The sequence below is a fragment of the Pecten maximus genome, chromosome 7 (genome assembly GCF_902652985.1).
Source record: "Pecten maximus chromosome 7, xPecMax1.1, whole genome shotgun sequence".
Taxonomy (NCBI): domain Eukaryota; kingdom Metazoa; phylum Mollusca; class Bivalvia; order Pectinida; family Pectinidae; genus Pecten; species Pecten maximus.
Window position 1 is genome coordinate 11,232,957 of NC_047021.1, and position 24,894 is coordinate 11,257,850.

General features: G+C 35.9%; 1 protein-coding gene across 1 annotated transcript; it reads right to left on the minus strand.

Annotated features, from left to right (window-relative positions):
- Positions 1–2,669: 2,669 nt before the first annotated feature.
- LOC117331595 (betaine--homocysteine S-methyltransferase 1-like) lies at positions 2,670–23,702 on the minus strand. Its single transcript, XM_033890401.1, has 7 exons — positions 23,575–23,702; positions 18,969–19,159; positions 18,201–18,395; positions 17,573–17,684; positions 17,179–17,357; positions 3,565–3,646; positions 2,670–3,261 (listed from the first exon to the last, which is right to left on the minus strand). Exons 1-7 carry the CDS (start codon positions 23,585–23,587, stop codon positions 2,981–2,983), a joined length of 1,053 nt encoding a protein of 350 aa, XP_033746292.1. The 5' UTR covers positions 23,588–23,702; the 3' UTR covers positions 2,670–2,980.
- Between the last annotated feature and the right edge of the window lie 1,192 nt (positions 23,703–24,894).

Sequence of the window (24,894 nt, forward strand, 5' to 3'; positions counted from 1 at the left end):
TCTACTTGTACGTTTTACTTTGGTGATAATTGAAACCCGAAGTGTTTACAAGTAATGTGGCGACGACCTGCCATAGCTGCAACCGAAGCTCATGTTTCAATCAAAATATGTCGAAACAGTAAACAGTGAAACGATAAGAATATTTATATTGTAATAAAGATATGTAAATTACTGCGCGGATAATTTCTGATATCGAAATATGTCCTCCTTTTAAACAATCCCGAATACACAAATATTGAAAATGAATCAACAATACTAATTCTGACGACGATAAAACTATAGGCATTTAAGATGATGGATAAGTGTACTTCAAACTGTTTTTCATGTAAAACTGTAAGTACATGAATTATCCCTTTGAGAACAGTTACTTTGTATCTCGTACATATGCACGTTTATTGGACACCAAAGTCAACACGACACGCGTTAATACAACGTCATCAATTACACGGTATAAAACTCATGATGGCCTTATACACAAAAATGGCTTGCTCTGTTGAGTCAATAACGTTTATTCATCCATAATAAAATTTGTATGCAAATTTAATAGCAATATATGTACATTAACAACACTGATCTTGGCGATAAGTATCGCTATCAGTAATGAGTTTATAAGTAACGAGTTCCTGTCGTAATCATTTAACAGTGGATGGAAATATTTTGTTATGAATACTAACAGGGCGTATAAATTCTCTCATTTATTCCATCTCATTATCGTCATTTGTTACTGACCACCAAACATGGGGTCTATAATATGTGGAACGTCAGCAGCTCACATCCAGAAGTTATTGTAAATATCTTTACCATGATTAATAGTCGATAGTTTAACCAGAGACGTTATTGTTAATATCTTTACCAGGTTTTATAGTCGATAGTTAAAACAGACGCTTTTGTTAATGACCTACTTCGAGAGTCTACTATGGTGAATATACTCACTTTTGTTACATGTACACAATGTAATGCGCATCGGGAAGAGAAACAAGAAGTTACAATGCGCATGTCTAGTCTACCTTGCTTATCCACTTAGTCCGACTATGGCAACTAGACTTCGTTTCAGCATGCATCACAATTTAAAAAGCACGGCAGTGATTGGTTGTTATTTATATGCATATGTAATCACATTAGACGAAATAGCTTACTTAGTAAATATTTGACGCCTGAAGTAGGCCAATCTTTACCAGGATTAATAGTCGATAGTTTGAGCAGACGTTGTTGTTAAATATCTTTACCAGGTTTTATAGTCGTTTGTTTTAACCGTCGTTATTATTGTTAATATATTTACCAGGTTTTAAAGTCAAAAGTTTAAACAGTCGTTGTTGTTAATATCTTTACAAGGTTATAGTCGATAGTTTAAGGAGACGTTATTGTTAATACATGTATCTGTAACAGGAGTGGAGAAAATGTAGCGGCCAGACCGGGGTTCGAACCCGGGACCTCCGAACACTAGCCGGATGCTCTACCAGTTGAGCTACCTGGTCACCGATGATCGACTCAGTCCAGTCCCGCTACATATCTTTACCAAATTTTATAGTTCGATACTGTGAACTGTCGTTGTTGACATGTTTACCAAATTTTAGAGTCGATAGTTTGAACAGTCGTTGTTAACATGTTTACCAAATTTCATAGCCGATACTTTAAACAGACATTATTAATATCTTTTCGAGGCTTCAGCCTACCATCTGTAGTGATGATGGTGGGCTGTTCAAATCGTCCTACGTCCGTGATCGTGGTCAGCCCGCGGTCCCTCCTTAAAAAATCCTTGTTGCCGCTTTCCCTGTAGGTTTCACTTGGTTCCTAATTACATTCTGAGTCTTGATTGAGAACAATTTAATGGGCGACAGGCAGTCATCTTTGATTTTGCATATTGATGTTTTTGTCATCACTATTTCTTGAGAAATGCTTTAATGATGCATATCAAAGTTTAAATGCAAGCTTGCCTTGGTCCATTCTCGAGCCTGGTGGAAAATTGGCGACAGGCGGCCATTTTGAATTTCGAATGCTGAAGTTGATTTTTTTCTCAGAGAATTCTTCATGAATCTTTTTTCAAATTTCATAAATAGATTCCCGTGTGTCTCCAGTACATGATCAATTTTTAAACCGGCTGGAATGCACTTGGGCATTTTGAATTTTGACAGCTGAAGTTTAGTATCGCTACTATCTTTTTATTTATGTCGGTGCCCCCTGTTTCCTAGTTATGCATATCAAATTTGGAGAGTGGTCAAAAGAAAAAATGGCAGACACACTGCCATTTTGAATTTTGACAGTTAGGAAAAGGGCAATGCAGAAAAAAGTTAAAAAAAAAAAAAATCAGTCTTACATAGACCCAATAAAGCTCATTGAATGGTGGGCACCAAGATCCCTCTGTGATCTCTTGTATAGTCCACAATAGATATTATAGTTAATATCTTGTATAGTCCATATATTTAATAGATATTATAGTTAATATCTTGTATAGTCCATATATTTAATAGATATTGTAGTTAATATCTTGTGTAGTATAGATTGAATAGATATATATGTTGTTAATAACTTAATCAATTACGTGTTTTTTTCATCAACGTTTAATACAATCGCCTTCCGAGCGAGGAGAAGGTCATGTGAAGGTCAATGAGAGAACTAGGAGTCTGTGTGTATTAACACTAGGACATGGCTGTACAGTTAAACTGAACATGTTTGTGTGTTGTTTAGATTTTATTTCATGATGTAACACGATACATATTATAACAAAGTAACTGGCGCCATTATAACGACAATCACGAAAAAATATGTCTCTGAATTTTATACAAGTGAAAATGAGTAATATAGGTGAATTCTACACTGTTGGAATCAAGAGGATTACTTTTATTAGTTCAAAATGCTGATTTCACATAAAGAAATCGGAGGTACATCATGCCAGGATGACCGGGACTAGTCCCTATGTGGAAGTGAGTAACCGCCGATACTAAACCTACGCCGGCTTCTTCAGGGCGGGATTGACCGATGTTTATTCATTGGTTGCATACTTGGCCTTTAGTCCATCTGAGAAGTACTTCTTTGCAAACTTCTCGTCGCCGTATACAAAATGTTGAGACATATCGGGTGAATATTTGGATGCAGGAGGAGTCCGGCCATAAACCTCGGCTAGGATACGGGTATAGTAGGACGCGTTCCCACAACACAATCCGATATAGCGGACGCCTACCTCCTTGGCCTCGCGAGCGAACGACGTAATTTGTGTCCGACTGCAGAGCCAGGCCGGAAGGTCCTCGGGGAAAGCCATCTTACCTGGTAAATACAAAAAAACATACATTTATCATATGTGTATGTCAAAAATACATCTAAAGAAAAATTGGAGTATAGTTAACGTTTTGTCGGTCACAAATTGTATACAAATGTATGTATAAATAGAACTTCTAGTTCAGAAATTGTGAACAGAAAACGTGAATAATCATATTGTAAACATCAACGTAAAATAAACGTGTTTAAAGGGAGTTATCAACAACAGTTGCGCACTATTTAACATTGTAGCTTAATTTTTTTTATTGGACCATAAAGTTGTGCTAAAACAATACAGTTGAGCGGACTCGCCTGTGTCCGTGTCTTTCAGAGAATGCATGGTGGGCTGTTCATCAGTCGTACGGTAAGGAATCGGCAGACATGCCACTGGTCCCTGAAACAAACGCTTATTATCTTTAAAAAAAACTCGCATTTACCTGACCAAAAACAACGGAATATAGCAGTGTCTGATATGGACAACTGCTATCTCTAATCGACAACGCACACTTCTAGGTCCCATGAGTTCAGTGTAATAAGTTACAGGGAGTGGTTGTTTACCCGTTTAAAAATGTGTAGGTACCGTGGTGTAGAGTAGAACTTGAGTGCTTCTCGTTAATACCATTACGTAATCATCAAAGAATCCTGTATAATCAGGCCAAACTAACCGATAATTAAGTTGCAAAATATTAAACTGGGTATTTTTTTTATATATATTTTTTCATACGCGGTATTAAGACAACTACATGCAACATTGCTGTTTTAAGTTTGTATTGTTTAAATTGTTGGGTATAGTGTACAAAGATAAGGTAACAAAACAGATTGTATATGTTGGCTATATGTAATATACTTTTGGACTATCTTCCGACATACCAATCAAATCATGTGATACTAATACAGCCGAACCGCGTTATTACGAAGTCCGTGGAGTCATATGAAAAACTTCGAGAAATCCCGAGTATTCGAGGTACACAAGTATTTTTCATGCATACTTTTTTTTCCGTCGGAGCTGAATGTTTTATATATAGATTAAGCAGAAATTCCGATAATCAATGTTCTACATAATGAGCTTAGACTGTAGACATGATTCGGCAGGAAACTCAGTTCAGAGGTCGACACACAGTTCGGCAGGATTTCAGTACATAGTTCGACACACAGTTCGGCAGGATTTCAGTACAAAGATCTACACACAGTTCGGCAGGATTTCAGTACAAAGATCTACACACAGTTCGGCAGGATTTCAGTACAAAGATCTACACACAGTTCGGCAGGATTTCAGTACAGAGATCTACACACAGTTCGGCAGGATTTCAGTACAACGATCTACACACACTTCGGCAGGATTTCAGTACAGAGATCTACACACAGTTCGGCAGGATTTCAGTACAGAGATCTACACACAGTTCGGCAGGATTTAAGAACAGAAATCGACACTCAGTTCGGCAGGATTTAAGAACAGAGATCGACACTCAGTTCGGCAGGATTTAAGAACAGAGATCGACACTCAGTTCGGCAGGATTTCAGTTCAGAGATCGACACACAGTTTTCAGCATGGAGTTCAGTACAGAGACCGACAGACAATTCGACACATAGTTCGGCATGGACTTCAGTTCAGAGATCGACACACAGTTCTGCGGGATTTCAGTACAGAGACTGGCATACAGTTCGGCATGTCCGGAGTTCAGGACAGGGATCGACAAATAGTTCGACACAGAGTTCAGTACAGAGATTGACACGCAGTTTGACATGGAGTTCAGTACAGAGACCGACATGGAGTTCAGTACAGAGACCGACATGGAGTTCAGTACAGAGATCGACATGGAGTTCAGTACAGAGACCGACACGGAGTTCAGTACAGAGACCGACATGGAGTTCAGTACAGAGACCGACATACAGTTCAGTACAGAGACCGACATGGAGTTCAGTACAGAGACCGACATGGAGTTCAGTACAGAGACCGACATGGAGTTCAGTACAGAGACCGACATGGAGTTCAGTACAGAGACCGACATGGAGTTCAGTACAGAGACCGACACGGAGTTCAGTACAGAGACCGACACGGAGTTCAGTACAGAGACCGACACGGAGTTCAGTACAGAGACCGACACGGAGTTCAGTACAGAGACCGACACGGAGTTCAGTACAGAGACCGACATGGAGTTCAGTACAGAGATAGACACACAGTTTTGGTAGGGATCACCGTACAGAGTAGACACATATTTTAGAAAGACCGACATACGGTTCATCAATGAGCCCAGTACAGAGATCAACACCCAGATTTTGTAGGGAACTCAGTAGAAAGATCGACGCACGGTTCGACCGGGAGTTCAGTATAGCGATCGACACACAGTTTTAGCAAAAATGTTAATCAGTAAAAAGATACAACATTTGACTATGACCTTTCGCACAATGACTCATTTGTTTAATTCTGAACAACTTTAATTCATAATGTAACATACTATTTTCATAACTAAAAGTATACAATATGTTACCTTGATATTTGACCCTGTGACCTTGACCTTTGGTCAGCTAACACCTTGTTAAAATCTGACCATTTTTGCAACATAATATCAGAACAAAAACGTCCACTAGTAATTTTTTTTTTAAATTGACCTTACCCTTTTGCACAATGACCTTGACCTTTGGTTAGATGACATCTGGTTTAATTCGGAACAACTTCGCTTCATAATGTCATCAAAATATTCGCCAGTAAAAAGATACAAAATATGATTTTGACTTTTGATTAATGACAATTGTTTCGGTTGACTCCATGTTAAATTCTGACAAATTTTGCTTTATCATTTCATATCACAATGTTCACCAGTAAAAAGGGGAAATGACCTCGACCTTTGGACATAATGACCTTGACCTCATGACCTTGATTTTAATATCTGTGTGAACTCAAACTGTTATGGACACATATTGGGATCAAGGGAAACCCATCTCTCCAGTATTTTTCAAGAATTAGTAAGAACAAGCTTCAATTGTCAAAATCCAAAATTGCTGCCGGCAATTTCGTTTCTCAATTAGACTCATAATCAATTGGACACAACAAGGGACCAATGGGAACCTACCTGTAAAAGGTTTGAGAACAATCATCCAGTATTTTGTAATAAATAGCGATAACAAACTTTGACTATCAAAATCAAAGATGGCAGTCTAAAATTTTAATTGCGGCCATTTTGTTTCTGAGTTAGACTCAAAATCAAATGTGCACAATAAGGGACTAAGGAGAACCTACCTGTAAAGTTTGAGAAAAATCCTCCAAGTACTTCCTAAGGAATAGCTATAACAGGGATTAATTGTTAACGGACGGACTGGAGACGGACAACGGACGCAGGGCGATTTGAGCCAGATATGTTGTCAGAGTATCAAATTACGTACAAAATGTGCGCTTGAGGCAAGCTTATTGAAAGCTTGAAAAGCCAAATGTAATAGGAGTGGGAAAATGCACGGCCAGACCGGGATTCGAACCCGGGAACTCCGAACACTAGCCGGATGCTCTACCTATTGAGCTTCCTGGTCGCCGATGATCGACCCGGTCCAGTTCCGCTACACTCTTCCCTCCTATTTTTTCACAACTCACAACCCAGGTTCGGGTATCCCCTTGTCAAGTATTCACCTCACTTGAAACAAGGTTTGGTCACAGGCACCAAATGTAATAGGAGAGGAAAAATGCACGGCCAGACCGGGGTTCGAACACGGGACCTCCGAACACTAGCCGGATTCATTTTTGTAAGGGCAAACAGTTGAGTTGGGAGTTTGGTGGAGATTTCGGTACAGATTGACACACATTTCAGTAGGGAGTTCGGTAGAGAAATCGACACACAGTTCGACAATTTCCATCAGACATCACACCCTCACGTAATAAACGTTATCAATCTGTGTTCATTAACGCGTGATTTACTCGCCGTTAGCAATATGTGTAACAAATTCAAGTGAGACAGAATGAATTATTCGCACCACGCGCAGACTCCCAGACGAAACGAGAAACAGGGCCTCGTGTCTTTGATGCTGTTAGAATAATTAATGACGAATGCGTAATTATAACTCACAAAGTCTATTACTGTAATACCAGTGTATCAGACGCGATACAGCTTAGCAACGGCCGAATATATTTCCGTCGACAAAAGCAGTAAGGCTCTTAAAACTGAGGGAAAGTATTCAAAGTTTACACAAATGTTTTATCACTTTAAGTCGGAGACATGTGCTTCCCATTTACTGAAATATGACTAGCCATTTATCACGGAAAGACAACTCCATCCCAACCAGGAAGATACAGATGAGAACGCCCTTCCTCGTATGTATATATATATATGTAATTCCGAGTTGCAAGCAAGATTTTTTCAATAAACGTCCAGGAGAGCATGACCATCGAGAAGAGCGCCCCCTATACGGGGCGTATCCCCTGTGTCGGGGAGGTGTCACACCAGCTGGCCCCTCACCATCTTTACCCCTCCTGTTCGTAACTTGACAATCTCGGAGATATAAATCGGCATGGCAAAACACAAACAGCGACCGTTACATTGTAAGATCATAAAATAGTGTTTAAATGGAGAAGTGTCGTTATCTACAAGTGGGGAGGTGCTATAACTACAAACTGGCGATTAGGTTACTTTACAACTTTTAATACCTTTATATCGAGACAATTTTAATCATCCAAATGATGTTGATGGTATTACAAATAGCACGACATAAAATGTATGTTCTAAAATCTACTGTAGATGGTAGTTATATCTACAGTAGATGGTAGTTATAACTACAGTAGGTGGTAGTTATAACTACAGTAGATGGTAGTTATAACTACAGTAGATGGTAGTTATAACTACAGTAGGTGGTAGTTATATCTACTGTAGATGGTAGTTATAACTACAGTAGATAGTAGTTATAATCTACAGTAGGTGGTAGTTATAACTACAGTAGACTGGTAGTTATATCTACAGTAGATGGTAGTTATAACTACAGTAGATGGTAGTTATAACTACAGTAGATGGTAGTTATAACTACAGTAGGTGGTAGTTATAACTACAGTAGGTGGTAGTTATAACTACAGTAGGTGGTAGTTATAACTACAGTAGATGGTAGTTATAACTACAGTAGGTGGTAGTTATAACTACAGTAGATAGTAGTTATAACTACAGTAGATGTTAGTTATAACTACAGTAGATGGTAGTTATAACTACAGTAGATGGTAGTTATAACTACAGTAGATGGTAGTTATAACTACAGTAGATGGTAGTTATAACTACAGTAGATGGTAGTTATAACTACAGTAGATGTTAGTTATAACTACAGTAGATGGTAGTTATAACTACAGTACATGGTAGTTATATCTACAGTAGATGGTAGTTATAACTACAGTAGATGGTAGTTAAAACTACAATAGAAGGTAGTTATAACTACAGTAGATGAAAGTTATAACTACAGTAGATGGAAGTTATAACTACAGTAGATTTTAGTTATAAGTTTATAACTACAGTAGATGGTAGTTATCACTACAGTAGATGTTAGTTATAACTACAGTAGATGGTAGTTATAACTACAGTAGATGGTAGTTAAAACTACAATAGATGGTAGTTATAACTACAGTAGATGGTAGTTATAACTACAGTAGATGATAGTTATAACTACAGTAGATGGTAGTTATAACTACAGTAGATGTTAGTTATAACTACAGTACATGGTAGTTATAACTACAGTAGATGGTAGTTATAACTACAGTAGATGTTAGTTATAACTACAGTAGATGGTAGTTATAACTACAGTAGATGGTAGTTATAACTACAGTAGATGGTAGTTATAACTACAGTAGGTGGTATTATATCTACAGTAGATGGTAGTTATAACTACAGTAGGTGGTAGTTATAACTACAGTAGATGTTAGTTATAACTACTGTAGATGGTAGTTATAACTACAGTAGATGGTAGTTATAACTAGAGTAGGTGGTAGTTATAACTACAGTAGTTGGTAGTTATAACTACAGTAGATGGTAGTTATAACTACAGTAGTTGGTAGTTATAACTACAGTAGATGGTAGTTATAGCTACAGTAGATAGTAGTTATAACTACAGTAGATGGTAGTTATAGCTACAGTAGATGGTAGTTATAGCTACAGTAGATGTTAGTTATAACTACAGTAGATGGTAGTTATAACTACAGTAGTTGGTAGTTATAACTACAGTAGTTGGTAGTTATAGCTACAGTAGATTGTAGTTATAACTACAGTAGATGTTAGTTATAACTACAGTAAATGGTAGTTATAACTACAGTAGATGGTAGTTATAACTACAGTAGATGGTAGTTATAACTACAGTAGATGGTAGTTATATCTACAGTAGATGGTAGTTATAACTACAGTAGATGGTAGTTATAACTACAGTAGATGGTAGTTATAACTACAGTAGATGATAGTTATAACTACAGTAGATGGTAGTTATAACTACAGTAGATGGTAGTTATAACTACAGTAGATGGTAGTTATAACTACAGTAGATGGTAGTTATAACTACAGTAGATGGTAGTTATAACTACAGTAGATGTTAGTTATAACTACAGTAGATGGTAGTTATAACTACAGTAGATGTTAGTTATAACTACAGTAGATGGTAGTTATAACTACAGTAGATGGTAGTTATAACTACAGTAGATGGTAGTTATAACTACAGTAGATGGTAGTTATAACTACAGTAGATGGTAGTTATAACTACAGTAGATGGTAGTTATAACTACAGTAGATGGTAGTTATAACTACAGTAGATGGTAGTTATAACTACAGTAGATGGTAGTTATAACTACAGTAGATGGTAGTTATAACTACAGTAGATGGTAGTTATAACTACAGTAGATGGTAGTTATAACTACAGTAGATGGTAGTTATAACTACAGTAGATGGTAGTTATAACTACAGTAGATGGTAGTTATAACTACAGTAGATGGTAGTTATAACTACAGTAGATGGTAGTTATAACTACAGTAGATGGTAGTTATAACTACAGTAGATGGTAGTTATAACTACAGTAGATGGTAGTTATAACTACAGTAGATGGTAGTTATAACTACAGTAGATGGTAGTTATAACTACAGTAGATGGTAGTTATAACTACAGTAGATGGTAGTTATAACTACAGTAGATGGTAGTTATAACTACAGTAGATGGTAGTTATAACTACAGTAGATGGTAGTTATAACTACAGTAGATGGTAGTTATAACTACAGTAGATGGTAGTTATAACTACAGTAGATGGTAGTTATAACTACAGTAGATGGTAGTTATAACTACAGTAGATGGTAGTTATAACTACAGTAGATGGTAGTTATAACTACAGTAGATGGTAGTTATAACTACAGTAGATGGTAGTTATAACTACAGTAGATGGTAGTTATAACTACAGTAGATGGTAGTTATAACTACAGTAGATGGTAGTTATAACTACAGTAGATGGTAGTTATAACTACAGTAGGTGGTAGTTATAACTACAGTAGTTGGTAGTTATAACTACAGTAGATGGTAGTTATAACTACAGTAGATGGTAGTTATAACTACAGTAGATGGTAGTTATAACTACAGTAGATGGTAGTTATAACTACAGTAGATGGTAGTTATAACTACAGTAGATGGTAGTTATAACTACAGTAGATGGTAGTTATAACTACAGTAGATGGTAGTTATAACTACAGTAGATGGTAGTTATAACTACTGTAGATGGTAGTTATAACTACAGTAGATGGTAGTTATAACTACAGTAGATGGTAGTTATAACTACAGTAGATGGTAGTTATAACTACAGTAGATGGTAGTTATAACTACAGTAGATGGTAGTTATAACTACAGTAGATGGTAGTTATAACTACAGTAGATGGTAGTTATAACTACAGTAGATGGTAGTTATAACTACAGTAGATGGTAGTTATAACTACAGTAGATGGTAGTTATAACTACAGTAGATGGTAGTTATAACTACAGTAGATGGTAGTTATAACTACAGTAGATGGTAGTTATAACTACAGTAGATGGTAGTTATAACTACAGTAGATGGTAGTTATAACTACAGTAGATGGTAGTTATAACTACAGTAGATGGTAGTTATAACTACAGTAGATGGTAGTTATAACTACAGTAGATGGTAGTTATAACTACAGTAGATGGTAGTTATAACTACAGTAGATGGTAGTTATAACTACAGTAGATGGTAGTTATAACTACAGTAGATGGTAGTTATAACTACAGTAGATGGTAGTTATAACTACAGTAGATGGTAGTTATAACTACAGTAGATGTTAGTATAACTACAGTAGATGTAGTTATAACTACAGTAGATGGTAGTTATAACTACAGTAGATGTTAGTTATAACTACAGTAGATGGTAGTTATAACTACAGTAGATGGTAGTTATAACTACAGTAGATGGTAGTTATAACTACAGTAGATGGTAGTTATAACTACAGTAGATGGTAGTTATAACTACAGTAGATGGTAGTTATAACTACAGTAGATGGTAGTTATAACTACAGTAGATGGTAGTTATAACTACAGTAGATGGTAGTTATAACTACAGTAGATGGTAGTTATAACTACAGTAGATGGTAGTTATAACTACAGTAGATGGTAGTTATAACTACAGTAGATGGTAGTTATAACTACAGTAGATGGTAGTTATAACTACAGTAGATGTTAGTTATAACTACAGTAGATGGTAGTTATAACTACAGTAGATGGTAGTTATAACTACAGTAGATGGTAGTTATAACTACAGTAGATGGTAGTTATAACTACAGTAGATGGTAGTTATAACTACAGTAGATGGTAGTTATAACTACAGTAGGTGGTAGTTATAACTACAGTAGATGTTAGTTATAACTACAGTAGATAGTAGTTATAACTACAGTAGATGGTAGTTATAACTAGAGTAGATGGTAGTTATAACTACAGTAGATGGTAGTTATAACTACAGTAGATGTTAGTTATAACTACAGTAGATGGTAGTTATAACTACAGTAGATGTTAGTTATAACTACAGTAGATGGTAGTATAACTACAGTAGGTGGGTAGTTATAACTACAGTAGATTTGGTATTATAACCTACAGTAGAGATGGTTAGTTATAATCTACAGTAGATGGTAGTTATAACTACAGGATAGATGATAGTTATACTACAGTTAGGTAGGTAGTTATAACTACAGTAGATGAGTGGTATAGCTACAGTAGATGGTACAGTTATAGCTACCGTAGATGTTAGTTATAACTACAGTAGATGGTAGTTATAACTACAGTATGGTTGGGAGTTATAACTACAGTAGTGGTAGTTATAGCTACAGTTAGATTGCTAGTTATAACTACAGTAGATGGTAGTTATAACTACAGTAAGATGGTAGTTATAACTACAGTAGATGGTAGTTATAACTACAGTAGATGGTAGTTATAACTACAGTAGATGTTTATAACTACAGTAGATGGTAGTTATAACTACAGTAGATGGTAGTTATAACTACAGTAGATGGTAGTTATAACTACAGTAGATGGTAGTTATAACTACAGTAGATGGTAGTTATAACTACAGTAGATGGTAGTTATAACTACAGTAGATGGTAGTTATAACTACAGTAGGTGGTAGTTATAACTACAGTAGATGGTAGTTATAACTACAGTAGATGGTAGTTATAACTACAGTAGATGGTAGTTATAACTACAGTAGATGGTAGTTATAACTACAGTAGATGGTAGTTATAACTACAGTAGATGTTAGTTATAACTACAGTAGATGGTAGTTATAACTACAGTAGATGTAGTTATAACTACAGTAGATGGTAGTTATAACTACAGTAGATGGTAGTTATAACTACAGTAGATGGTAGTTATAACTACAGTAGATGGTAGTTATAACTACAGTAGATGGTAGTTATAACTACAGTAGATGGTAGTTATAACTACAGTAGATGGTAGTTATAACTACAGTAGATGGTAGTTATAACTACAGTAGATGGTAGTTATAACTACAGTAGATGGTAGTTATAACTACAGTAGATGGTAGTTATAACTACAGTAGATGGTAGTTATAACTACAGTAGATGGTAGTTATAACTACAGTAGATGGTAGTTATAACTACAGTAGATGGTAGTTATAACTACAGTAGTGGTAGTTATAACTACAGTAGATGGTAGTTATAACTACAGTAGATGGTAGTTATAACTACAGTAGATGGTAGTTATAACTACAGTAGATGGTAGTTATAACTACAGTAGATGTAGTTATAACTACAGTAGATGGTAGTTATAACTACAGTAGATGGTAGTTATAACTACAGTAGATGGTAGTTATAACTACAGTAGATGGTAGTTATAACTACAGTAGATGGTAGTTATAACTACAGTAGATGGTAGTTATAACTACAGTAGATGGTAGTTATAACTACAGTAGATGGTAGTTATAACTACAGTAGATGGTAGTTATAACTACAGTAGATGGTAGTTATAACTACAGTAGATGGTAGTTATAACTACAGTAGATGGTAGTTATAACTACAGTAGATGGTAGTTATAACTACAGTAGATGGTAGTTATAACTACAGTAGATGGTAGTTATAACTACAGTAGATGGTAGTTATAACTACAGTAGATGGTAGTTATAACTACAGTAGATGGTAGTTATAACTACAGTAGATGGTAGTTATAACTACAGTAGATTGTAGTTATAACTACAGTAGATGGTAGTTATAACTACAGTAGATGGTAGTTATAACTACAGTAGATGGTAGTTATAATAGATGGTAGTTATAACTACAGTAGATGGTAGTTATAACTACAGTAGATGGTAGTTATAACTACAGTAGATGGTAGTTATAACTACAGTAGATGGTAGTTATAACTACAGTAGATGGTAGTTATAACTACAGTAGATGGTAGTTATAACTACAGTAGATGGTAGTTATAACTACAGTAGATGGTAGTTATAACTACAGTAGATGGTAGTTATAACTACAGTAGGTGGTAGTTATAACTACAGTAGATGGTAGTTATAACTACAGTAGGTGGTAGTTATAACTACAGTAGATGGTAGTTATAACTACTGTACATGGTAGTTATAACTACAGTAGATGGTAGTTATAACTACAGTAGATGGTAGTTATAACTACAGTAGATGGTAGTTATAACTACAGTAGATGGTAGTTATAACTACTGTACATGGTAGTTATAACTACAGTAGATGGTAGTTATAACTACAGTAGGTGGTAGTTATAACTACAGTAGATAGTAGTTATAACTACAGTACATGGTAGTTATAACGACAGTAGGTGGTAGTTATAACTACAGTAGGTGGTAGTTATAACTACAGTAGGTGGTAGTTATAACTACAGTAGGTGGTAGTTATAACTACAGTAGGTGGTAGTTATAACTACAGTAGATGGTAGTTATAACTACAGTAGATGGTAGTTATAACTACAGTAGATGGTAGTTATAACTACAGTAGGTGGTAGTTATAACTACAGTAGATGATAGTTATAACTACAGTAGATGATAGTTATAACTACAATAGATGGTAGTTATAACTACAGTAGGTGGTAGTTATAACTACAGTAGATAGTAGTTATATCTACAGTAGGTGGTAGTTATAACTACAGTAGATGGTAGTTATAACTACAGTAGGTGGTAGTTATAACTACAGTAGATGGTAGTTATAACTACAGTAGGTGGTAGTTATAACTACTGTAGATGGTAGTTATAACTACAGTAGATGGTAGTTATAACTACAGTAGGTGGTAGTTATAACTACAGTAGATAGTAGTTATAACTACAGTAAATGGTAGTTATAGCTACAGTAGATGGTACTTATAACTAGAGTAGGTGGTAGTTATAACTACAGTAGATGGTAGTTATAACTACAGTAGATGGTAGTTATAACTACAGTAGGTGGTAGTTATAACTACAGTAGGTGGTAGTTATAACTACAGTAGATGTTAGTTATAACTACTGTACATGGTAGTTATAACTACAGTAGATGGTAGTTATAACTACAGTAGATGGTAGTTATAACTACTGTAGATGGTAGTTATAACTACAGTAGATGTTAGTTATAACTACAGTAGATGGTAGTTATAACTACTGTAGATGGTAGTTATAACTACAGTAGATGGTAGTTATAACTACAGTAGATGGTAGTTATAACTACAGTAGTTGGTAGTTATAACTAGAGTAGGTGGTAGTTATAACTACAGTAGATGGTAGTTATAACTACAGTAGATGGTAGTTATAACTACAGTAGATGGTAGTTATAACTACAGTAGGTGGTAGTTATAACTACAGTAGATGTTAGTTATAACTACTGTACATGGTAGTTATAACTACAGTAGATGGTAGTTATAACTACAGTAGATGTTAGTTATAACTACAGTAGATGGTAGTTATAACTACTGTAGATGGTAGTTATAACTACAGTAGATGTTAGTTATAACTACAGTAGATGGTAGTTATAACTACAGTAGATGGTAGTTATAACTACAGTAGGTGGTAGTTATAACTACTGTAGATGGTAGTTATAACTACAGTAGATGGTAGTTATAACTACAGTAGTTGGTAGTTATAACTACAGTAGGTGGTAGTTATAACTACAGTAGATAGTAGTTATAACTACAGTAGGTGGTAGTTATAACTACAGTAGATGGTAGTTATAACTACAGTAGATGGTAGTTATAACTACAGTAGATGGTAGTTATAACTACAGTAGATGGTAGTTATAACTACAGTAGGTGGTAGTTATAACTACAGTAGATGGTAGTTATAACTACAGTAGGTGGTAGTTATAACTACAGTAGATGGTAGTTATAACTACTGTACATGGTAGTTATAACTACAGTAGATGGTAGTTATAACTACAGTAGATGGTAGTTATAACTACAGTAGATGGTAGTTATAACTACAGTAGATGGTAGTTATAACTACAGTAGATGGTAGTTATAACTACTGTACATGGTAGTTATAACTACAGTAGGTGGTAGTTATAACTACAGTAAGTGGTAGTTATAACTACAGTAGATAGTAGTTATAACTACTGTACATGGTAGTTATAACGACAGTAGGTGGTAGTTATAACTACAGTAGGTGGTAGTTATAACTACAGTAGGTGGTAGTTATAACTACAGTAGGTGGTAGTTATAACTACAGTAGATGGTAGTTATAACTACAGTAGATGGTAGTTATAACTACAGTAGATGGTAGTTATAACTACAGTAGGTGGTAGTTATAACTACAGTAGATGATAGTTATAACTACAGTAGATGATAGTTATAACTACAATAGATGGTAGTTATAACTACAGTAGGTGGTAGTTATAACTACAGTAGATAGTAGTTATATCTACAGTAGGTGGTAGTTATAACTACAGTAGATGGTAGTTATAACTACAGTAGATGGTAGTTATAACTACAGTAGGTGCTAGTTATAACTACTGTAGATGGTAGTTATAACTACAGTAGATGGTAGTTATAACTACAGTAGGTGGTAGTTATAACTACAGTAGATAGTAGTTATAACTACAGTAAATGGTAGTGATAGCTACAGTAGATGGTAGTTATAACTACAGTAGGCGGTAGTTATAGCTACAGTAGATAGTAGTTATAACTACAGTAGATGGTAGTTATAACTACAGTAGATGGTAGTTATATCTACAGTAGATGGTAGTTATAACTACAGTATTGTGTTAACAGGGCGATGTTGTCTGTAGAATATCATGCCTAACAATTAAAGATGTATTAAGTTGTTGCCTTTGTATAGTATTTGATATTTTAGCTGACCTATTTGTAGAATTATTTAACTGTGCACATGTTTTTAGATTTACCCGTCCTCTGCCGTTTTACACAACCACTTGTACATTGCAATTGCACGCTACTTTATTGCGCCCGGACATTTAATTGTGCATTCTTCTTGATGTACTCACTTTGCAGCATTTGACAATGTCCCGTACAATAGGAAGCATGCTCTTCGGGCCCCTGTTACAGTTGACACCAACTACAGCTGCGCCAGCCTCTTCCAGCTTCCGACAAGCGTCTCCATAAAGGTAATCGTCAAACGTACGATAGGCTCCGGACGGAGCGAGCGTTATGACGGCGGGAACACCTGTTGGGTACAATAAGTTAACGCATGTTATTTTATATAAAAGTAATGCAGAACATTTATCTAAACACTAGGCTTTCGTTCTGGAGACGACATTGCTTAAAATGGACAGAAAAGAGTGATTTTATTTTCAGTTTTTCACAGGTTTTAATTATAATCAGCACGCAAATGACAGATCATAATGTTATCATAATAGGGGAAATAACTTAAAAAACAACCTTTGCCGTATTTCTTGATGGCCTCCAGAGCGAGAAGAGCTTCCCCAAAGTCATTGAAAGTTTCCCCAATGATATAGTCTACGTTGTACTCCAAAGCCCACTCCACTTGTTCCTGGAAGTAAGAATATTTCGTTAGTATCCATGGCCACTTACAAATGTAAAGCACGGACGTCCCTATCGATATGAAGTATTTAATCGCCTCTGTAAATAATTCTGTACAAGATTACGACAATAAAATAAAGGGCATTGGTGCATGGTAATATTATCAAGAGATGTTGTTTCCATGCTGTGTCGTACAGCATGTACAAGTTTAAGTTTCATATTGAAATGATGTGTGTTGTCCGTGTTATATTTCAATCAAACTGTGTAATGCACAAATACATTATAACGTTAATAACATCTTACATGATTTATCTGATCGGAAAATGGAAACCTGATGACAAAATTATTTCATCGAAATCGGAAACAAAATACATTATGACGAAAGATCATTACCAGCTATTTCACGTAAGCTTTCTCTTTTTACAACCTGATGTAACAGAATAAAACCTTGTTTCGGTCTGTTTGAATACCTGATTTAAAGAAATAATGAAGTTGTTGGAAATATCTTTTTCCGGAAGTGACGTACTTTGAACATATCCATGACCTCTCGGTGTGTCTCGGGGTCGTCCTTGTTATACACTGTTGTGTTACAGATGTCTCCCGCCATCAGAGCGCCCGTCTTGTCCGCCACCTCCCGAGCTATCTGAAGGGCCGTCCTCTGTAGTTTCTCAAGGTCATCCTCTCGGCCTATCGCACGTAGTTTCTCTCGGTGACCGTAGTACTGTGTGAAAAAGTGTACATATCTACAAATCCACTTTATGTTTACTATATTATATTTCATGATGATTGATTGATTGATTGATTGATTGATTGATTGATTGATTGATTGGTGTGACCTGTTTCTAACGCAATAGAAAAGCTATATTGGGATGAAAACTTGCTTTATGTCAACGTGTCTTCCTTTCAAAATATCGGGGCGTAAGGATATGACCTAAAGTGAAATGCCGCTAATTACTATGCAAAACCGACAATTCCGGAAATGTGTAACATACTGTTACATATATACTGTAAATCATAACAAACGATTAGCAAGTTTATTATTTTCAAAGCAAAAAACTGATAGAAATCTATATATAATAATAGTTCCGGCCAAAAGTCACCGGGTAAACCAATCAAAACGCATGTATGTAGAGTTTATTCCACGTGTGGAGTTGAATAACACCCAAATACTGTGGTAGAAATTACCTCACATAATGATTGTATTTGATTAATTAATATTGCTTGATTGATAGCAATCCATTTCTAAGTATCTATGTGCACAAGGCAAATGATCATTACTATTGGTAGGGTATACCGTGTATGCCACTACAGTGTCACTGCCCGCATGGACGAACTCTTCCGAGAGAAGGCGTAGTTGTTCGGGATGCTCTAGGACTACTTCCGGTACAAATGCCCCGGCCTTCAGAAAACCTCGTCGTTCAAACTCGTACAAGTAGCCTTCCGCCACCACTAACGTCCCACCGTCAGCCAGCCGTTCTGTCAATCCTTTCGACAAAATAGTTACGGTATAAGGGGAAGAACTCCAGCAAAATATAAGGAAAATCATGACAAAGACACCACACAGTCGTTACTAACCATATCAGACACTACACAGTCGTTACTAACCATATCAGGCGCTACACAGTCGTTACTAACCATATCAGACGCTACACAGTCGTTACTAACCATATCAGACGCTACACAGTCGTTACTAACCATATCAGACGCTACACAGTCGTTACTAACCATATCAGACGCTACACAGTCGTTACTAACCATATCAGACACTTTACAGTCGTTACTAACCATATCAGACGCTTTACAGTCGTTACTAACCATATCAGACGCTACACAGTCGTTACTAACCATATCAGACGCTTTACAGTCGTTACTAACCATACCAGACACTACACAGTCGTTACTAACCATATCAGACGCTACACAGTCGTTACTAACCATATCAGACACTACACAGTCGTTACTAACCATATCAGACACTTTACAGTCGTTACTAACCATATCAGACACTACACAGTTGTTACTAACCATATCAGACACTACACAGTTGTTACTAACCATATCAGACACTACACAGTCGTTACTAACCATATCAGACACTACACAGTCGTTACTAACCATATCAGACACTACACAGTCGTTACTAACCATATCAGACGCTACACAGCCGTTACTAACCATATCAGACACTACACAGTCGTTACTAACCATATCAGACGCTACACAGCCGTTACTAACCATATCAGACGCTACACAGCCGTTACTAACCATATCAGACACTACACAGCCGTTACTAACCATATCAGACACTTTACAGTCGTTACTAACCATACCAGACACTACACAGTCGTTACTAACCATATCAGACACTTTACAGTCGTTACTAACCATACCAGACACTACACAGTCGTTACTAACCATATGCAACAAGGCAAACGTGATTGACATGGCAAAGAGTCGGCATCTGATGGAGGCAAACTAAGGGGAAATCGGCAGCTCAGATCGACGAGCTTCTATACCTTCCCGCATGTGGTCAGCTGGTTATGAGAGCTAAACCCCGACGAGCTTACATTTTCCCCGGAGAATAGTTTTTTTGTTATTCCTTATTTAGTTTTATTACATAATGCGTTTGATTTTTCTTAACTGTACACATAAGCTATATTTTGAACTATTACACGGGTAAATTGACTATTGCAAGGTCACGTGCGCACTATTGAACACCTGTGACGTTTCGGAAATTCCTCCTACCCTTTGTTTTATTCGTTAGAATTTGTTTATTTGTAATCTTCTCTTTTTCGATTTTTGTTAAAGGTGAAAATGTTAGAAGTAATAGTAATGATATGTACACACGTTTAAATGGTTTAATTTAGACATAGGACCATACATGTTATACTTGCTTACGTTAAAACGGCTTCATTCGTTTCTTATATATGTTTTTAACAAGGCACATTGTGTGTGACACGAGGCTATTACATTGTATTATAAAACAATAATTGTCACGATCTTTTAGACCTGTCTATTGTTTCCCTAAATCGCCTGTATTTTGTTAATTGTTGGTGCATTTTGTATGTAATATACTAAATGTCACATTGAACAGACTGTTTTTGTTTACGTCTCACTACGAGTGTGTGCTATGTTACCTTTGCACCGACACATCAATGATAGTATCAATGATAACACAAAAGTTACTATACAGGCCCTTCTCGTCTGACTAAAAGGCAGCAGAAATGTCGATGTTTCGTAGTAGACGTGGGGGTTTAAACTTTTTTATTACGATATTAACTAAAATAATTCCATTTTATTGATTGAAGTAATTGTTCCGTTTTACGGCAATGAAGCTGCGATTATGAGAGCTGGCACACGTGGACGCCACGTGACAGTTGTTAACATAAACCTCACACTCTTTGCATAGGATTAAAACGAGGTTCTGAAAATCACGTGATTACTTCTATAGTTTCCATAGAGAGTGATATAATTTTGTGAGTTTTCTAATTTCAAGTATTCCAACACTTTTCCGAAAGCTACATGTATTAGTGAGAAAAAGGAACGAAATCTAAGTTAAACATCCCTTTAACGATTTTAGCTATTTAAGTATTAGTAACGAATACCATATATACATGTATATATATATATATATATATATATATAATATACCCTCAATTGGAGGATATAATGTAGGTTAGTTTGCGTATTGTACGGAACTTTTACTCCAACCTGCTAATTAATTGAACAGCTAGACATTTCCATTAACTGTCGTATATGGTAGTGAGCTTTGAATGCGAGCCATGTTTGGGTGTCATCTCAAAATTGTCCTGGTGTCGTACGGATTACAATAACCATACATGTATACTATATAAATGAGCCATGGATTCCCCGCAGAGAAAAAACTACATCTTGAAATGCAGACGGTCTTAAAGATAAGCCATTACGTTTATATGACAAGTTGGTACGATAAAAATTACCAGGTTATCATCACATGTCAGTCGTGTGCATTAAGGTAACATACTATTTGAAGTATTGTAAACAAGAATAATTATTCTTTTGCATTACTGATGATCTGTTAAAGGATGGTGGTCCTCAACTTGAATCGTCGAATATATTGTCAATAGAAATTAGTCTCCAAAGAATGAAAAACATATATCATATTCCCTCCAGAAAGCATGACACAAGAGATGAAACATCATCGCTAAATTTACTGAACTAATGGCATAATTACAAAAATATATGTAAATACTGCAATTGTGCTACATGTCCATCAAAAGTTTCCAGTGCACTTCGTCTTAAAGCCACATACTCCCGAAGAAACTTATATCAATGTTTACATTTTGAGCTTTTTACAGTTTTCGGACTTGATTAAACAGATTATCGTGAAGCAGAAACTGAAAGAAAATGTGTATTTATGAAAGTATACAGGGAATTCCCAAAAATAACAACTGTGGCTGCCGGACCAAGTTTCTCTGAAAATTAGTCCCATAATGCAACGGCGGGTTTTACTTTCCATACAAAATGGCGGAACGCCGAAAGCGTGGACATGGGAAAACGCAGACAGATTCTGCCAAAAAAACCCGCAAAAGTGAGTGGAATCGCCAAAACCCGAGTATGTCCTCAGGAAAGGAAATGATTCGTTGGAACTCAGGCGAGAAAAGAAAAGGGAATAGACTCGAATTCCGATTTTGCCGGACGTCTATTGGATTGCTAGTTAGCTTTTGAACATTGTCAACTTCACCGATCTAAAATTTTATCGATTTTTTGTTGTATGCACATTGCTACATTTTAAAATCAAGTATTTATGTAAACTATGTTTGCTTATTTTGTTCAGTTATTACGCGAATATTCTGTTAACATGTTTAAATGAAAGCATTATTAGGCAAAGTTCACGTATGCTCGATATGTAAACAACGGCCACGTGTGTAGTTACATAATGTATGTGTAGCGCACGTTGTTATAGCCTCGTTCTCGGCTCCGTGACAAATCTCGCTATAAATATAATTATTATTTTTATACAATGATGTCTCAAGGACTCTCCCGGTCAAGAGTCCAGGCCAATGGTCATTTTAATGTTAGGAGAGCGTGAATGAGCATCTTGGATTGCCATTAATACATGTGTGCAACTAGAATTTAAGGTTGTTTGGGAGTATGTGGCGACATAATAAAAATAACATGCATGTGCCAGACGTTCAGTCAGATTCAGTCGATAACGACACAATCAATAGGGTTTTTGTTTAATTTAATTTTTAAATTTTGAATATTGTCAACAGAAATCTTAAGAATAATCCATGAAATCCTTACTTAAAGGGATACAAACCGCGGCTTTAAGGGAATTATTATAATTCTATGATGACCCCTGTAAGAAGCTTTCATTCACATTTTGCTCACACTGTCGATGGAACTACCTAATAGACATTAGACAAGCACCCATAACAATACCATACTCATGGCTATTTATATACTTGACATAGCCTCTGGTCGTGTTTCCATGTACCTGTGAATCACAAAGAAAATTTTGAGATGACCCACAAATATAGTCACAGCCCACTCTGAAATCCGTCAGTTGATGGAAATGTCTTAGTTCGCTCATTAGTCAAAGGTCAATTATGACGTCTACATCATTAATGGGTGTGCTAAATATAAATAACTGTACATGTGCACGGGTACATTGAAAATCAGTTTATGGTCACCTATTTATAAAAAAGCGGTCATTCTTGCGCCGCGTATACCAGCTACTGACCTCTAAGAACACCAGTGCGCCCTAGTCAGTGGGCTAAGAAACAATGTCAACACGGCGGCCGAGACTTTCATATAATACGGGTATTCGTATGTTCATACGAACACATGGACATATTAAGCAATTTTTACAACGCAAATGATAAGATTTACGGCGATGTTTGGAGTTGTCAGCTTACCTTTGGTGGGCATCGCTCGGTCAGTTACGTAGTCAGTGTCTGTATAACCAAGGACTAGGTACAACTAATCCTACCTGTCCGAACTATCTACAAATAGTCTAGCCTGTCGGAGTTATGTCCCCTGATGTACTTCGCTTCGCCACGTTCTCTCAAGGACGCCGGGATCTTTTGCTATCGTGAAGACTATGGAGGGTTAAAAGGGACATAATTATATGTTTAACTTTTCTTGTTTGTTTAACCATTTAACTTATTGTTTTGATTGTTGTTCCTTTATCTTTTATTTTTTCATTTCTTTATTTTTACATCGTGATAAGTGTTGATATTAAATTTCTTTTATTCAGCGGTAGATAGTTTGTGTTTCTTTGTTTCATATTCCTATTGCTGAAGACTGATGCTATAAACTAAGTAAAATTGTGTTTAACAATTTTAGATATTAGTCGGCTATTTCTATTTTGTGACCAAAAACTTTGATTTAATATGTCATTTTTTCAGTTTCTGCTTGATAGTTTTATGGTTTTCAAATTTAGTGGTTTAATATCGCATTTTCTTCTTTTCCTATTTGGTTATTTAAGTATATTTTGTTTCACAACAACAATGTAAGTGTTTCAGAATTATGTCCTAAAAAACCCTTGATGCATTTTTTCCAACTATTCTAACACCAGGGGGCAGTAAAATCTAAACATAAATATATAATCACGGGGCGCTCCCCAACAACCACCGACTGGTAACTTCATATTATGATTATATCAAAACGGTTAAATCCTAGGTATTGTGCTTATTAGATATGTAATTATTAGTATTGAGACACCGTTTGTGTACCCATAAAATGTTTCTTTTTGACGATTTTTCCGTGTCGTTTTACGACATCGCTCAACTTTTGTGACGGAAGTGGGTCAATCAGCTAGACCAACGTTCATCTTTTCGATAACAAATCTAATCTCTTATGGAGTCGTAGGTTTCCAGTAGGTTTCCTAGGTCTAGTGTAAATGTTACGTGTTCATTCACGTTTTAGAGACAGGCGACGTTTAAATATGTAATATTTTAAAAATGTCTTTATTATTTGTTTGTTTAATGAAATTGCTGTGTCGTTAGTTTATGCTTTGATCTCTTGATCAGCTGATATTTGTTTATGTTGTGGAGCAACGACATTTCGAGAATCATATCTCGTACACATTAGCTAAGTACGATGACACGAACTTTCAAGGAACTACGTATACTGTACATGTACTTCAGTACACACTAGCAGTATATTAAATAATTCTTTTTCAGTAATAGAAGTTTTTTTCTCAAATTCTTAATGAAATATAGATATGTTCTAAT